General features: G+C 40.7%; 2 protein-coding genes across 3 annotated transcripts; one reads left to right on the forward strand and one right to left on the reverse strand.

The window, feature by feature from the left end:
- Window positions 1-1,277: 1,277 nt before the first annotated feature.
- LSM3 (LSM3 homolog, U6 small nuclear RNA and mRNA degradation associated) lies at window positions 1,278-4,231 on the reverse strand. Its single transcript, XM_005025110.6, has 4 exons — window positions 4,085-4,231; window positions 3,106-3,216; window positions 2,015-2,110; window positions 1,278-1,690 (listed from the first exon to the last, which is right to left on the reverse strand). Exons 1-4 carry the CDS (start codon window positions 4,103-4,105, stop codon window positions 1,610-1,612), a joined length of 309 nt encoding a protein of 102 aa, XP_005025167.1. The 5' UTR covers window positions 4,106-4,231; the 3' UTR covers window positions 1,278-1,609.
- On the forward strand, window positions 4,156-15,754 carry XPC (XPC complex subunit, DNA damage recognition and repair factor). Of its 2 annotated transcripts, XM_027467996.3 has the most exons (16): window positions 4,156-4,352; window positions 4,743-4,941; window positions 5,832-5,965; window positions 6,896-7,019; window positions 7,116-7,200; window positions 7,694-7,851; window positions 8,054-8,174; window positions 9,042-9,131; window positions 9,616-10,551; window positions 11,006-11,166; window positions 11,387-11,468; window positions 11,897-12,031; window positions 12,539-12,708; window positions 13,035-13,128; window positions 13,652-13,741; window positions 14,388-15,754. In XM_027467996.3, the coding sequence occupies exons 1-16, from the start codon at window positions 4,238-4,240 to the stop codon at window positions 14,598-14,600; spliced, it is 2,907 nt and encodes a 968-aa protein (XP_027323797.2). In that variant the 5' UTR covers window positions 4,156-4,237; the 3' UTR covers window positions 14,601-15,754. The 2 variants fall into 2 exon arrangements, with proteins under 2 accessions (XP_027323797.2, XP_027323798.2); XM_027467997.3 differs by lacking the exons at window positions 13,652-13,741; window positions 14,388-15,754 and having other exon boundaries at window positions 13,003-13,128.
- The last annotated feature ends 772 nt before the right edge of the window (window positions 15,755-16,526 follow it).

Raw genomic sequence — 16,526 nt, forward strand, 5'->3', positions numbered from 1 at the left:
TATATATGAAAATAACATTGTGCACAGCTTTAAGGTAACAGATTCTTGCATGTGTATACAACTGGAATGACTTGTCCTTTCTAGGCTGCGGTAAAAGGAATATACATGTAAATCTACACGTGATAAAAAGTTTAACGTAATTGCTATTAACACTCATTCTCAGTAATAGCTTCACTATTTCAGCTTCAGCTACCATTCCTACTTTTTACATCTATTCCAGTGCTAGAGAACATTTCCTGAGAGCAGCAAAGGATGCTGCCTTTAAGCCAGAGCTTTTTGTATTAGTCCCTACTCTCTTTATTTCTGAGTGTATGAAGTATGCATTCACATTTTGAGGCTATATATAATTTATTGCCAAAAAAAAGTTAGCATTCCTTTAAAAAGGATCCAGCTTAGAGCTTACCAAGGTAGAGCTTGCATTCCTCACTCTTGTCACAGGTTATGGACATTGTAAGTTAAGAATATTTTAATTGTAGGACAAAGGGACAAAGCAAGCTGCTTTTGCCAACCATAAAGAGCACGCCTAAGAACCTAGACAAGTTTATAAAGTCATGAGTCAAGGTCTGTAAAAAGTGTCCCAGTGTAGACCAGTCGTCTAGGTATGCCTTTCAAACATACTTAAACAATGCATAGAGTAACTGTACTCAAGCCCTTTTTATCCCCCTAGGAGAATAATCTGCAAGTAGCGCAAGCCTGAGAAACTACGTATTAAGAAAAGGACTTTGTTCAGTGTTCCAGTACACCTTCGCAGCAGATAACCAACGAGCATCTTAAGCATTTTGCAGAATTTCATGTATTCAAGAACTGAAGCAAGCCACAGATGGTGGAAAATGAATGCATGCAACAGGCAACTCGAGAAACTCAAGAGCATGTGAGAGAGCATCTTTGTTCCCTACTTACGTGTTTGCAAACCATTGTTCTGTTAATAATGCTGTAATAGAAGTATCTGAAACACTATAAAAACTTCATCATGTATCGTAAGTGGGAGATGCACATGTGGGTATATATACGCACACATAAAATTTCCCTGCCACAAGGATAAGGCTAGAGAATTTGAACACAGAAAAGCCATAAATTATAGCACCATAGATTAATGTAATGCTGTCCCCCCCATAAATGTTAATCTGCAAGACTTAAGTATTATTAAGGACAAAAATTAACACAACACACTCAAATAACTACTTTCTCAGAAAGTAAATCCACATACCACAACTAATATAGCATTAGGACTATATTATTACATAAAAATATCTTCAACAAAAATATGACAAGTCAAATCTGAAAGATAAGCCAAGTTTATTTGAAACAAAAAAAAGACACCGCTATTCCCAAGATTTAAAAAAAAAAAAAAAAACGATTTTTTTTTTTTTTACTGATGTGAGAAGACAGCCAATTTACAGCAGTTACATTAATTCAGGGAAATGTGGTTGTTTTACACTGCTTCAACTGACTACATGCACATTCTGCAAGATAAATTTGTTCTCCTTCCAAAAATAACAGGCAAAAACATCCTACAAAAATGTGTACACAGTTTTGAGACACATGATCAAAACACAAACCATTGTCCAAGGGCCTGAAACCTTCCCACAAGGTTAAATCCTTGGTTGCTTCAGCCAACCCTCAACGGGGGAGCTACAAGCACAACGCCGTCACCTCTGACAAAGAGCATCGGAATATTCCTTTTGGTAGACTATGAAGAAGGAAAGAAGAGTTTAAATTTACAAAAAGATCGTTTACAGAACACCTGCTAAGCACCAAAGACCAAATTCAATCATAACAAAACACCAGAAACAACTCCGACAAATGTCAGCTCAGATGTATAACTCTGTCACGCTGATGAGATCAAAAGAATCAACAGCAAGTCTCTCCACATCCTTTGGACTTTCACCACAACTTGTCTGAAACTTGCTAGATTTTAGTCCAGAAAGTAGTTATTAATACACTATTTTAACTATACGACATAGCTTAGCTTGAAAAAAGTTTTCTGTAGAGATAAATACACTGAAGTCCTTACTTTATAAATTTCTTCATAGGTTTCTTCATCAATCTCTATTGTTGTTACAGTTTCTTCTACATCACCCAGAATCATATTTAAGTGCTGATCATATGCCTGTAGGAATAAAGTTAATTATTTCTTCAAAAATTCAAACTCAATAAAATTACAATTTTAGCAAGACATTCAGACAATTATTTTAGCCTGATTTTGACCAAAATGTACCAGTATGTCAGAACAATATTCTCCCATCAGTCTACATTCCCAGAATTTGTCTGGGGCAAATTAAATGGCCATGAAAACTGTAACTTATACAGTGTTAGAAAAACTTAAAATAAGCACAAACTCCACTCTACAAAAGCACATTAAGAATTACACCAGCACATCACAGATCTGTTCTCATCTTTGTGTTCCCAAATGAGTTTGAGACCTAATTAATACATTGGGCAACTGGCTCTCTTCCACAACAATGTACTGTATTCAGGAAGAATGACAGACCTAATGAGACAGACTAGTTTTCTACAAAGAGACATATTACACTCAGAAGAAAGCACTTAAATGAAATTTGCAGAGAATCCAGCAGAGTACATATCCCAGTATACGCTCACGGGCATGCCTTATAAGATAGTTGTTTGATAATGACTGTTATTTCAGTCTAAATAGACCTTAGAGTCCTCTACAAGAAGATGTCTGCATCGTTACTTACTTTACAGACATGGAAACAGAAGTCAGAAGCAGAGGAATTAATTACATGATATCATTTAGAAGACCACAGGCAAAAAAAAAAAACAAAAAAAATGCATCTTTAAATCTCTAGAGGAGCTTTTTATAGCAGAGTACTGAACAAACTCAATTTTGCCCCTGAACATATTACACTTTTTGAAAGAAGAAAGGGTTCAACCCTTGCTACTAAGATAACCTTTAACCTGCCTTCCACAGCTACTTCCCCACTTTTAATCATGAGATACAATTAATTACTTGTGCTTCTAAACTAATTGTTTGAACAATCAATAGAATGTTACGGGTAAGCTTGTATAATAAAGTGTTGCAAATAAAAAATGTTGCCCGGTGCTTGGCTGAGTAAGCATAGTAGTGTTCTGAGTTTTACTTACGTGTAGTCTGCCTCTCAGTTCTCTGTCATTCCTCATTTTAACATAGATTCGCTCATCTAGACTGAGTCTGATGAGATCAAGTGGCTCCTCTACAGTATTTGTTGTTTGTTGCTAAAAAACACAATAAAGAAAAGTTATTTATAAAGATGACTGTGAACTTCTAGATTCCTCAGCATTTGAAAAAGAAAACAAACATGTAAGGACACAGAAGCTGGCTGTTTTGAAACACTCTTTCTGTTTCCTGGTGACTCTAAGTGCAGATGATATTAATACTCTACAGATGTCCAGCAGCCTGTACAGAATTAGTTAACAAACTAGTTAGTCTGTTAGTCTGGTTAGTTTGCACCAAAAAGTGCCTCATGCATACTGTCATAAGAGCTGTATTTTTTAACCCGCAAGCATTGTCAGTACTAAAAGAGAAAGTCTAATCTGCACAAAGGAGCATGGTAACAGAAAGTACTGTATCTGTAGCACCACACTGCTCTGGCTAAAAAAGCAAAACCACACCCATTTCACAAGCCCACATCAGCCAGCTGGGTGACACGGACACCCCCAGCTGAGGCGAGCACCACACCTCAGCTCTGCCAAGCCCCAAAGCAGGTTACAGACCCGGCCACACTGGGGACTGAAGTCTCTTCCTTGTGAGGAAAGCAAACTTTCAGGACCACGTCTAAGAAGCGTGAACACCTTTTTACACCCCCACCCCCAGCACGCCACCCATTTCTCCCTCAGCGAGGCGCAGCCGACGGCTTCCACACCTCAGCTGCGCAGCCGAACCCCCTCGGCGGGCCGCCTCCATCTTACGCCCCCCTTCGCTCTCCTCACAGGCGCGGGGAGCAGGCGGGAGGCAGGGAAGGAGCCCAGCAAATGGCGGCGATGCGCCTGGAAGGGCCCCGCCGCCACCACGGCGCTCAGGGGCCGGCAGCCAGGGCTCGGCGAAGACCTCCCCGGTGCCTCCCGGCCCCAGGGAGCCGCTCACCTGATCCACCTCATCCGCCATCTTTCAAACACTCTCCCGCGAGCCGCTATGGCCCTTCCCCTTCCTTCTCTTCCCCGTCCCCTTCCTCTCCGCCGGGGCGGGCTGTGGGGCGGGCAGACAAGGGGGCCGGGTGTTTGCGGCCGCTGTAGCGCCATGGCGAGGAAACGCAAAGCCTCCATCCCGGCGGCGACTGCCAGCAAGAAGCGTCCCGGGGGGCCGCGGGATGAGGTGAAGAAAGAGAAGGAAGAGGAGGAGGAGGAGGAGGAAGGTGGGTGCGAGCGGGCGGGCGGCCATCGCCAGGACCTGGGGCTCGGCTGGCTGCGAGGGGGGACAGGGGCCGTTGTGTGGGGCTGGAGGGGGGAGAAGCTGCTTGGATAAGCAGGGGGCTTGTTTTTAACTGACCCCACTGGTAGGACCGCAGGGATCTCTGTGTACTTCTTGTTCACTGCGTTGTGATGAGTGCGTTCCTGGAGCTGTTGTGCAGTTCTTGCCTGTTTCCTACAAAACGATGATGCGCTCTTCATGTTGAGCATTTGCTTTCTTATGTAACTAATGGATAATTTGCTTCTAACGAAATCTGTGGAGGTATTTTTTTCTGATTGCTATGGAGGTGAGATTTGATCCTTTGACATAGCTTCTTTTCGTCTATCTGATGCAGATGATTTTGAAGAGAAGAAGCCCAGTATAAAGAAGAACAAACCCAAAGTTCCAGCTACGAAGAAGAAAGAAGACTCTGATCCTGGAGTTTCCAAGTCAGCAAATAAACCTTCAAAACAAAAAGGGGTAAAATTGCTAGCAAAAGAAAATAAAAAAATCACAGAAAATAAAGGAAATCATAGCAAAGAGCAAACCTGCAGGTAAGTTTACTTATTATTTATCATTAGAGTATACAGGAGCTCTCTTTGCTGCAAATATGCACGTAAGTAGATTGCTTTAGGCTAGAAGTTGAGTTTAGTTCATTTGTGCCACACACTTTAACAGACATACTGTCTGATTGCAGAATCAGTCTTGAGGAAGACCATCTGTATGGGAAGCAAATATCTGAGCCTTTTCAAAACAATGGTTTCAATATATGATGTTATTTTATTCTATTTTTTACATAGGGTGAGGGAGGTTTTATGGAATCTAGCACGAATAGAAATATGACCCTGAGATTAGGGTGTAGGATGATGAGCAGAAGCTTTTAAACATATAATTCCTCTGTGTTTTTTAGGAATCCAAATACGACATTAGTATGGTTTTGCCATGATTTCTATAGGGAATGTATCAGTAAGAAGAAATGAAACTGGCCTCACTTCACTGGCCAACCAGATCCTTTGGTATTAGCACAGTGAGACAGAAACGGTTCCAATCCCAGTACATTTTGAAGGTTTGGTAAGGACAAATTATTCAATGAACGAATTCTCCAAGAACTCTTTTATACAAGCTGTTACAAAGGATGGGACCTTTTTTTTAGGTTCAAGCATCTTTTTTCCTAAACAACCTTGCAGAACTAAAATTTAAGTTTGCACTGAAAAAATGTTGCCCAATGAACCTGTGGTTGTTTATGGCAAAGATTGCTTGCTTTTCTGAGACGACATCTGTGGTTTACGTGTCAAATATTCAAAACCTTTGCATCTGTTGTTACTGATGTAGAGGTCATGCTTCATATATTTCCCCATTTTAAATGTTTTCTTTCTATATATTTTTTTAAATAAACAAGCACCTGAACTTTGTGATGCTAAAACCATTTTGGTAATTTTAATAGTGATTCACTGAAGCCCCCTCAGAGGGAGACAAAGTTGAAGAGAGAATCTTCTGTTAAAAAGGAGATGGATGAAGACAATACTGACAACGATGATGACGATGATGAAAGTGAAGATGAATGGGAGGATGTGGAAGGTAACAATTGCATGTTTGTTCCAAGCAGTAAATATTCTTGTACACAATGGGTCTTTTTGTAATTTGATTTTTGAGCCATTTCCCATTTGGATTCAGGTAAATACATACTCTAAGTGTACAGAGTATGTTCCATGTGCCATGTTCCATGTATGTTCCATGTTCCATGTATGTTCCATGTTTAATATAGAACATGTTCCATGTTCTATATTAAAAGGTCATATCTCACAATACTTCTAGAATGATTCCAAAGTAGGAAAAAAACAGACAACTGACTTGAAGGTAAAGCTTTGAATTTGACAATTTTTTGGTGTTTGTTAGGGTTATGCTACCATGTATAGCACTTTCTTAGCTACTAGCATTGTCTAATACTGAGAGAAGCAAAGAATGAATTGGTCTGAAGATTCAAAACTCTTGACTTCCTTGTAAAGAAAAATGGAGGTGCAATCAACTGAGTTGTTCAATGAGGTTTCTACCAACAACCTGTAAGAATCATGATGATCATAATCTTCATAATTTGCTGCTATAGATTTATGCCTTCTAAAGTGAAGTCAGTTGTGCTTTTTGTTGTTGTTGTTTCTTTATTTGTTTTTGTTTTTTTTTTTTCAGTACAAGTACTCTTTGGGTGGTATCTGCTTCATTCAGCTTTCTCATGATTAAATTTGCTTTTTGCAGTCACTTATCATTAGACTGTGCTGAGCTGATTCTTCAGTGGCAGTTGACTATCATCCCCCAGTTACTAGAAAAAGCTGAGTAGACATTGTGTTAGAGAAGATCCAGGAACTGATAATTACTGGGGACATTCTCTTTGTAGTTTGTTTGAACACATGAGGAGGAGTGGGTGGATTTTTACCCATTGTCAGTCCTTCCTATGGCAAATATTCCACATTTTTAGTATTTTTAGTAATGTTTTGTTTTGGTTTGGTTTTCCAGAACTCCAGGAACCTGTCACAGATAAGTTAGAAGAAGCTGCTGTTCATTCCTCAGTGGCGCTGCCAAGTAATCCGGTTGAGATAGAGATTGAAACGCCAGAACAACGTAAGAAAAGAGAGAGAAGGTAAGAACAGGGAAGGCAGTGGAGCGCATCTCACGAATCTAGAAAGGCAGATCCATAGAAAACTACAACATCCGTTTCTTCTGTAATCTTATGCAGAGAAAAAAGGAAATCTGAGTTTGAGACCTATCTTCGGAGAATGATGAAACGTTTCAGCAAGGAGGTTCGTGAGGACACGCATAAGGTATTGGTCACAAAGAAACCTGGCAGAGGAAAAAATGAATGTAAGATCTCTGAACTGGTCTGTAATGAGGAAGAAAGTAATTTTTGATCAAAATAATTTGGGGTCATGGCTAGAAGAGAAAAAATAAAAGGCTGTAGTCCAGACAGATGCTCACTGGACTTCTCTTGAACTGTAAGTTAGAAACATCCATGACTGTGTTAGTAAATTTCCAAGTGAAAACAGATGTGAGTAGGGGGTGTGTTTCCCCATTGTGTGTATCTGTTCATTCTATTCATGTTAAACTGTCAGTCAAGCGAGCAGGAGGCACTGACAGGAACTTCAAGGCTTTGCTCTATTATGATGGTGATTAGATGACAGTCCTGTGCCCATCTTATTTGTAGTTGCCTGTCTCTGTCAAAAGGAGCAGTAGAGGTATCCTCATTTTTAACCATGGACAGCAGTTCCAGCAAAGAAAACCTTGTTTGAACTCACTATAGAAACTTTCTTCTCTCAGGTTCACCTCTTGTGTTTATTAGCGAATGGTTTCTATAGGAACAGGATCTGCAGCCAGCCAGATCTTCATGCCATTGGTCTGTCCATCATCCCCACACGCTTCACAAAAGTGTCTGCAGGCCAAGTGGACGTTCTCTACCTTTCCAACTTCGTGAAATGGTAAAATGCTCTCTGCTAGTCCTGCTGTCATACAGAATGTAGAATAAGGGTTCAGGGAGAGGGGTAAATGTAATTAAAAATTTTCAGTGATTTTAAATACAAGAGTGAGAGGCTGTTCTTTGTGAAGAAGGAAAGGATGAACTATGAAGTGTAAGAATATACTCACAATGGTAGACAATAAGTAGGTGTCTCAACATTTCAGGTTTATTGGAACCTTCACTGTCAATGATGAGCTCTCCATTGAAAAAGGAGAGCCCCTTCAGTCAACCTTGGAGAGGCGCTTTGCCATCTATGCTGCACGAGACGATGAAGAGTTGGTTCATGTAAGTGACTGGGAACTGCAGGGTTGGTCGCTGAATTTGGATGCTAGATCATTGCAAACAAGGTGGTGTTTGAGGGGTGAATTTGGAGAAAACAAGTTGGAGATTTAGTGTATTCCCTGCTTTTTTCTTTCTGTTGTATTTTTGTCTGGAGTCATTCTGTGCTTAAGTTCGTCAGTATGAACTGTGCCTAAGAAAGAACTGAAAGAGCTGCTGATGTGTGGCTTGCAGCTTTGCGTTGTTGCTGATAAATTGGATGTTGCAGCTTCTGTGTCACAGAGCAATTGTTGTGGTCTTTGCATCCCTGTTGTGTAAATAGAGATGCCACTTCCTGGGACAGGAGGTAAAGACAAAGCAAGCCTGGCTTAGGCACTTAGAAGTCCCATGCAGGAAAGCAGGTGCTGGGTCGCAGCTGTTAGCACTCAGTTGTGACTGTAATGCCATTTTCTGAATAGCTGGTATTTCTGCTGGGTTCAGCTTATGGTATGTTGTTGGCCTCGGCCACATTTGGGAAGGAGAATTTAGAGTCATCTTACTCAGTTTGCCTCAAGAACAAGAGGCTGATACTGTAGATGGGACTATGGTGACTCACCATGTGCTCCAGCAGGATGGGTCATTTAGCCTCTTGGCTCTTTATCTGTGAGTTCACAGCAGTGCCTCTGTCACTGTTGTACCATAAATAAGAGCCAAAGACAACTGCGCAGTGCTTTGATACTATAGCAGCTGAGCTACCTGCATGTCTTTGTCAGTATCTACAGTGCTGGGTAAAAGCTAGGAATGAAAATGGTTTGTGAGCTGTCAAAGAGTTTTGAGATTTTTTTCATGTACCTTAAAAAAAAGGTTAAACACGCTTTGTTTTTCCTTTTGCAGATATTTTTAATTATTCTCCGAGCATTACAACTACTGTGTCGCCTTGTGCTGTCTCTTCAGCCTGTTCCTCTCAAGGAGACAACAGCAAAGGTAATTTTCATAGGGTTTGTAGAATTCTCTAATCAGTCACTCCCCAAAAGGAGTGCAAAAGCTGTCTGGCTGTTGCAGCTTGAAGTGAATCACTTACTGCGTGAACCAGAATGGTAATAGTGTTCTTCTGTCTGTCCTACAGGAGACGCAAACCCCTAAGTTTTAGATTTATCCTTTCTAAAAACAAAACCAACCAAACAAAAAACTCTTATTTTGTATGTTTAAGCACAGTATTTTTTATGTTCTCTCATTTTTCAGTTGATGAACTGAGTATTTTTTAAAACTTAGACAGGAAATGCTGCTGGAGTACACCTCTCTTCATCCACCTGCCTGAAGTTTTCAAGTCCCTAAGATATGCAAATTGACCATGCCTTTGGTCTTTATTTACCTCATGCTGATCTCAGTGTTATCTTCTTCTTTTTTTTTTTTTTTTCCCCTGCTTTTTGTTAGCTGTGGTAAAAGTGACCTAGCCTCTTTCTTGCAGGGAAAAGGCTCATCCAAGAGGCAGTCACTCAGCAGTACCTCTGAAGGGCGGGAAAGCTCTGGCACAACACCCAAAGCCGTGGCAAAAAAATGCCCCTGCAAAAAAGCCAAGAAGGATGAGAAATCCTCAGGGAGTGAAGAAGACAACAAGGAGCCAGAGAAACCCAGAACTGCTCGGACCAAAAGGACACACAAGTCGAAGCTGACTTCAGGCAGCCAGGAGCAGAAGGAAATTGGTAATGAGGAGAGTGGTTTAGGGGAAAAAGATGTACCTGTCAAGCCCAAGAACAATCGCAGGAGACGAGTGGCCTCCAAAGTGTGTTACAAAGAAGAGAGTGGAAGTGATGAGGACAGTGCTTCTGACTTTGAGGTTTCAGAGGAGGAGAGTGATCTCTCTGATGAGGATTTCGTAACTGTATCTAAAAAACAGAGAAGGTCATTGGGCTCCCAGAAATCAAAGCTAACGTCTATCAAAAGCCCCAAAACTGAGACTTCAGAATCAAAGCAATCCAAAAATTGTTCTGGAGTTGAGCCCAGACCAGCCAAAAGCACGGCTCCAGCATTGCCTCATGCACCGAGAAAGAGGAACAAAATCATTTCTAGTGATGAGGATGATGGGCAGCAGCTGGTAAGGAAAGTCATTGGCACAGACCAGTGGCTAGAGGTTTACCTTGAGCGTGAGGACAAGTGGGTGTGTGTGGACTGCGTTCATGGCAGTGTTGGTCAGCCCCAGCAGTGCTTCAAATATTCCACAAAGCCACTTTACTATGTTGTTGGATTTGACAACGATGGGAGCGTCAAGGACGTGACACAAAGATATGACCCAGTGTGGATGACCACAACGAGGAAGAACCGTGTGGACCCTGAGTGGTGGGAGGACACGCTGCAGCCATATAGAAGTCCCTTTGTGGAAAGAGACGAGAAGGAGGAAAAGGAGGTAAATGATGATGATTTTTTTCAGGACTTTTAATACCATGAGTTCAGTCCTTGGATTCTCATTCACGTAAAAATCATTAGTAACAGTTTCTATTGAACTTGAAATATTTATGTTTTAAGTAGAATATACAATGATGCGATTCAAATAATAGTCAGATAGAGGCTGTTAAGAGAAATACAGATAGCAAAAGTATTGGACAGCTCATTCTGAAAACATACCAGCATGAGTTTCTGTACAGACTAGCATTACCCTTCTTGGAGAGAGTCTTTAGGATACATAGATCTGGGTGCACATCTAAGTGTCTGCGTGCAACAAGAGTGCTTTGGTACATTGGTTCACCTGATAAAATTCCTGGTGTTTTTTTCCTTTGATACAGACTATAATGATTACTAATTTCTTAAAAGGTTAATACAAGAGAGCTGCAAAATCACTCTTTTTTGCACAATTCCTACAGTTTCAAGTTAAGCTTCAAGATCAACCTCTACCAACAGCAATTGGAGAGTACAAGAACCACCCTCTTTATGCACTAAAGAGGCATCTCTTGAAGTATCAGGCAATCTATCCTGAGTCAGCTGCTATCCTAGGGTACTGCAGGGGAGAGGCTGTCTACTCCAGGTGAGTGGAGTGTGTCTCTGTAACAAATTGAAGAGTTAATTGGTGTTAAGACCACAGTGGCATCAACAACAGTCTCAGGCCACATGCATGGATAGGATGTGACATTTAGCAATTCAGACAGCATTTGCATACCACTTAGTTACAGCTTTTTTACTATTCCTAGCATGTGAGTAATGGTTTGAAAGTCTCTAATATAAATGTTTTCTTCGGACCTTTTTAGAGATTGTGTACACACGCTCCACTCCAAGGACACTTGGCTAAAGCAGGCTCGAGTAGTGAGGATTGGAGAAGTACCTTACAAGGTAAGAGTTTGGCTTCCTCCTGTGCAATGTCTGCCCTCTGAAGTTGAAGCTTTGTTTTGGTTTGGTTTATTTTGTTTTTGTCTTCTTTCTGTTGGCAGACGTAGATTTCCTACTTGCTTGCATGTCGTAGCAGCACCGAGAATCTGTCCACCTGCTGGGCATACATTCTATCCAAAGCCCAGCTGTCTGTTCTTCCCACTCCAAGGGTGTCTAGCAGAACTGCACCCTTTTCGTCTTCTTCCATTTCAACTTGGGAATCTAGCTCCCTGTACCATACAGGAACCATGAGTTACCATTATAAGCAATAGATACTGAAGACAGAAAATAGGCATTTCTTTCTGATGCCTCTTCTTTTGTCCCAGGAAAGTCTGAAATCACTGGCAGCTTGTTTTTGTGGTGTTACAAGTTTGATTGTTGTCTTTGCACAGATGGTGAAGGGATATTCCAACCAGGCAAGGAAGGCACGCCTTGCAGAGCCTGCAAACCGGGACAAAGAGGACCTGGCACTGTTTGGTCGCTGGCAGACAGAGGAGTACCAGCCGCCTATAGCAGTGGATGGAAAGGTAGCCAGGAGGGCAGAGTGTTGGTGTTAAAAGAATTGTTTTGTATGAAGCTGTGGGCTTTATTTTTCCAGAAGTTGTATGTGAGTTGTGAGATCAGTCAGTAACATCTGAACTGAGGTTTAGTGTTCTGAGGTAACTGTACCCAAGAGAGAAATGGTGAAAGTTTTATTGAGGCCTTTCGTTCCTGAGTCCAAGTAATGCTGAGTAATGAAAGGCAGCTGACTTTCTAATTCAGTTGATCCAACTTACCTACCCCATCTTTGTTTTGCTAATTCTGTGCATTACAGGCAGAGTAACAAGGCCTGGTTGGAGAACATAACTAGGAGATAACCATGCAGCTAAAATACAGGCTTGAGCCTTCTCATGTGAATATGAATATGTGAATATGAATATGGTACTATGAATGTGGAAGGCCAGAAATAGAGGAGAGACCTTGAATTGCAGCGGGGATTTTCGCCTCTCTCCAGAGGGCAGGAGTGTCATTTCTCTTTAATTCTGCAATAACAGGTTCCTCGGAATGAGTATGGAAACGTCTATCTCTTCTTGCCATCCATGTTACCTGTTGGCTGTGTGCAGCTCAGACTCCCCAACCTGAACAGATTGGCACGGAAGCTGGACATTGACTGTGCTCAAGCAATCACAGGATTTGATTTTCATGGTGGCTACTCGCACCCAGTGTACGTAAAGGTGCTTTGTTGCAGCTGAAGAATTTTGATTTTCTGCAGAAGCAGTATCCCCTGTGCTAAGGAGGACATGTCCTCCTCTTTTGTGCTAGCTGTAGTAGTAGAGTTAATGTCCCTGGCAAGCAGAAGTGACTTTATATGCTTAAAGGGTCTGCACTTGTGTGGGGAGAATAGCTGACGAATTACACACTTAGATCCTATGAGACAGCTTAGTCAGTTCTGTCAGTATTCATCAACTTTCAGTTTGGCTGGGTCAGCAGGCATTTGCTCCCTTTTTTTTTCTTCTAGTAGCTGACAGAGGATTCTGTTCTCCTTCCTAGTACTGATGGCTACGTTGTTTGTGAAGAATATAAAGAGGTGCTCATTGCTGCCTGGGAGAATGAACAAGCAGAAATAGAAAAGAAGGAGAAGGAGGTGAGAACTATTTTTGCAGCCTCCTTACTGTTTAATTTAAGCTGCAGACCAAAGGTCAGCTATGTAAGCAGTGGACACAGTTCTATGATGGTAAGAGGCTAATGGCATCCCCCAAATGCGTTATTTGGGGCTTGCTGTCTGCACTGCAATGGGAAGCAATACAAGGGTGTAGTTTTATCTGAGATAGTGCATACTTTGGAACAGTTTTCCATGGCTCCTGGGAAATGTGAGAAATACATGTATGAGGTTAAACTTTTTGAGGAGGCTCCAGTGTATTTTACACAGTGAGTGCACACATCAGAAAGTGACAGTAATTAATACACTTAGCAGATAAGCGGACACCAATACATCATACTCCTAAGAATCCTACCAGCCTATAATCTTTTAATGTGATGCATTTAAGTTGGTGGTGTGCGTGTTTTTTTTTAACTGCCATTTAAAGTCTTAAAACTTATATTTTAATGTAAACACATTGGAACTTGAAATAGCGTTTCTTTTTATTTTCAATATTAATACCACACAGAAGCGTGAGAAGAGAGCTCTGGGGAATTGGAAGTTGCTGACAAAAGGACTTCTTATCAGAGAGAGACTGAAGCAACGCTATTCCATCAAGGTATTCTGCATTTCTGCTGTATTCTTTTTCAGGAAGATATTTCTCTACAGAGCGATTTTCTTCCAGTATTTCCAATGTGTTATTTTTCCAGCAGTAGAGTGTAGAACTTCAGAATGTAATGGCTCAAAAATCTTTCTCTTTCCTGTTAATATTTGACTAACAACTAGTTAAAAAAAAATCTACACCAAAAATTCAACAGTCATGAAAGATTAAGTATTATTTTACAAGAGACTACTGTTTAACAAAGCACTCTTATTTTTATATTACTCTTCTGTTTTGATATACCCCTTTCCTAAATTTCTTCCTCTAAGCCAAGTATGTAGCTATAAGAATGTCAGTGGGCTGCTCTTTTGTATGAACTCAGATATTAGTTCTTAATCCTTTCCCTGTTGCGAAAGGTGAAAAGCATGATCTTTTTAAAGATGGTTAATTTTTATTCTTCTGTGACCTAAAACACTTGCTAGAGTTGGAAGAATGCTTGATGTTCAGAAATAGAAACACACTGCTTTGGGTGAGAAGCCCAGACAAGAGCAGCCAACTTTTGTAATGTCATTGAGAGCTACTGTGACAGAAAATGAACCTTTTTAGTTACAAGTGATTCCTAGAGCTTCCTTTTCCATTTTCATGGCATTTTTTTTTTGTTCAGACTGAGCCATCTGCACCTGAGACAGAGAAAGGAGCTGGATTCTCCTCTGATGAAGAAGGAGGTCCAAGTTCAGGAACTGCAGGACGGGATGTGGCAATTTCTTGGCCCCAAAATCGCCAGGTAGAGAAGCAGAAGGAAGAGCAAACAACCAAAAAGAGCAAGCGAGAAAAAAAGGGAGAGGCAGCACAGTTGTTTCCTTTTGAGAAACTGTGATCAAAACAAGCATTTCTTTACCATTTCCAGATGCAAGAACATAACTGTCACATCAAATGTATCCTATGCCAGTTAAGATCTTCTTCTGTGCACTTGTGTTTCTGAGCTATCAGGGACCAACCTAATTCTGCATCAGGAATGTCTTTTGCTGTTGTGGATGATTAAGTTCATCCCTTTATCCTTGAACCTAGGAGAAGCAGATGCAGAGTTGGACCTTCTAAGATCTCTAAATGAAGTTGGTCTCTTTTTGTTCTGTTTTGTAAGTATCACTTAGCATCACTTAGCACTGTAATAAATCCATTTTCTGAGGCGTTTCATTAGCACTATCTCTTCCCATTTTTCTCCTTTCCATTTTACCTACTTGTCCAGAACTAAAGCATGCAGCTGCTGTTTAACAGTGTGTGGTGAGCTGGCCAAGGCTAATGTCCTCTTCAGTACTTTCAGTTCATACTTTACCCAAATCAGTAGTGAGGTAGAGTTCTAGTCTCACCATCTGTCTCATCATCACAGAGGGGGAAATACTTCCTCTAAGGTGTAATGAAACATGCAATCAAGATGCAATCAAGGAATCCAAAAATTTACTTTCTGAAGAACACATGTGCCTTTTGTGAAAACTCAGCTTTGGCTTTTTAGCCTATGGTCTTCAGCCTTCCTTTACTTTCAGAAATCTTGTGCATTAGAAGGAAGAAGCCCTGTCCTTGTTTCAAACTTAAGGGTAAATGCGTCATCTTAAGTCATTTAAAATGTATACGTGTTTCAGTTTTGTTTTATCAAGACTGTTTGGTATTGTTCTGGAAAAAAAATGTGTAAATCTGGCACTGTTGTCAGAAAAGAAATTCAGTGAAACCAGGGAGGTTTTTTAAAATGTTATCTAGTACTTAAGCTCTTAAAAACCGTTGAGAGGAATGTTAAATCTATACAAGCTTTTCCTGCAGTTTAGAAACAGAAACTCTGATTTGTCTTTTGCAGTATCTTTAAAACCAAATTAAACTGACAGTCTATATTTTTAAAGAGAGAAATATGGTCTACTTATTGCTGGATGCTGTTACAGAGGAAGACTTAAAAATGCAAGAAAATGTTTTTCATTTAATTATGTTTCTAAAAAATCTATTTTTGTACTGTATTTGTAGAATAAAATAAAGTATTAAAACAGACTAGTGCTGTCTTTAATTCCTCCCTTCTGGCAGCAGCTGTTTTACCTGAAAGGATTCTTACGTGAGACAAAGAGCACTGTAAGAGTGCTATTTCTAAACATCACGCATCAGGTCCCAGGAAATTGCAGAACTGCAATACTCATTCTGAGTTTTAGTTTTTGCTGCTGAGTTCTAAAACAAACAAAAACATGAGCTGTAGGTTTGGTTAGTAGGTAAAAACTGTTCATAAGACTTCACGAAAAAGTCTCTGTCTTGCATAAAGTATTAACACTGCAGTGGACTCAAGCCGATAGTGTGTTTTGCGTTAATCATTGTGTGGGTATGGAGGAGGGTTCACCCTGAGACAAGTGCTTTGAATGCAAGGATTGAAGTCCAGCTCTACCTGGCATTAGTAATTTTTCATCTGCTTAAACTGAGAGCTGATATCACTTGTATCAATGTGACTCAGCACTTCTTAATTCGGGATACTTAAATACATGAAGTTGTGAGTAGTCGCTACATACAGTCAGGGGGGAAAGAGAGACAAAATGACTGCAGAAGGCAGGATGCTACTTGGTTGCAAAGGGAGCCAGCTCCTAAACTAAGCATGCAAAAAATGAAAGAGTTTTCCCAAGATGGGGAAATAGTTGCAGGTTTTACAAAACCCAGTTGAACACCCATCTTCACCAGCAGTAGAAAACTAGCTCGCCTAAAAGCCACAAACTAACCTTCCGTGTACCTGGACACAAGGTGTGCCATGCTTAAAGTTAACAAAAAAAGAAGCCCGCAGACC

The sequence above is a fragment of the Anas platyrhynchos genome, chromosome 13 (genome assembly GCF_047663525.1).
Source record: "Anas platyrhynchos isolate ZD024472 breed Pekin duck chromosome 13, IASCAAS_PekinDuck_T2T, whole genome shotgun sequence".
Taxonomy (NCBI): domain Eukaryota; kingdom Metazoa; phylum Chordata; class Aves; order Anseriformes; family Anatidae; genus Anas; species Anas platyrhynchos.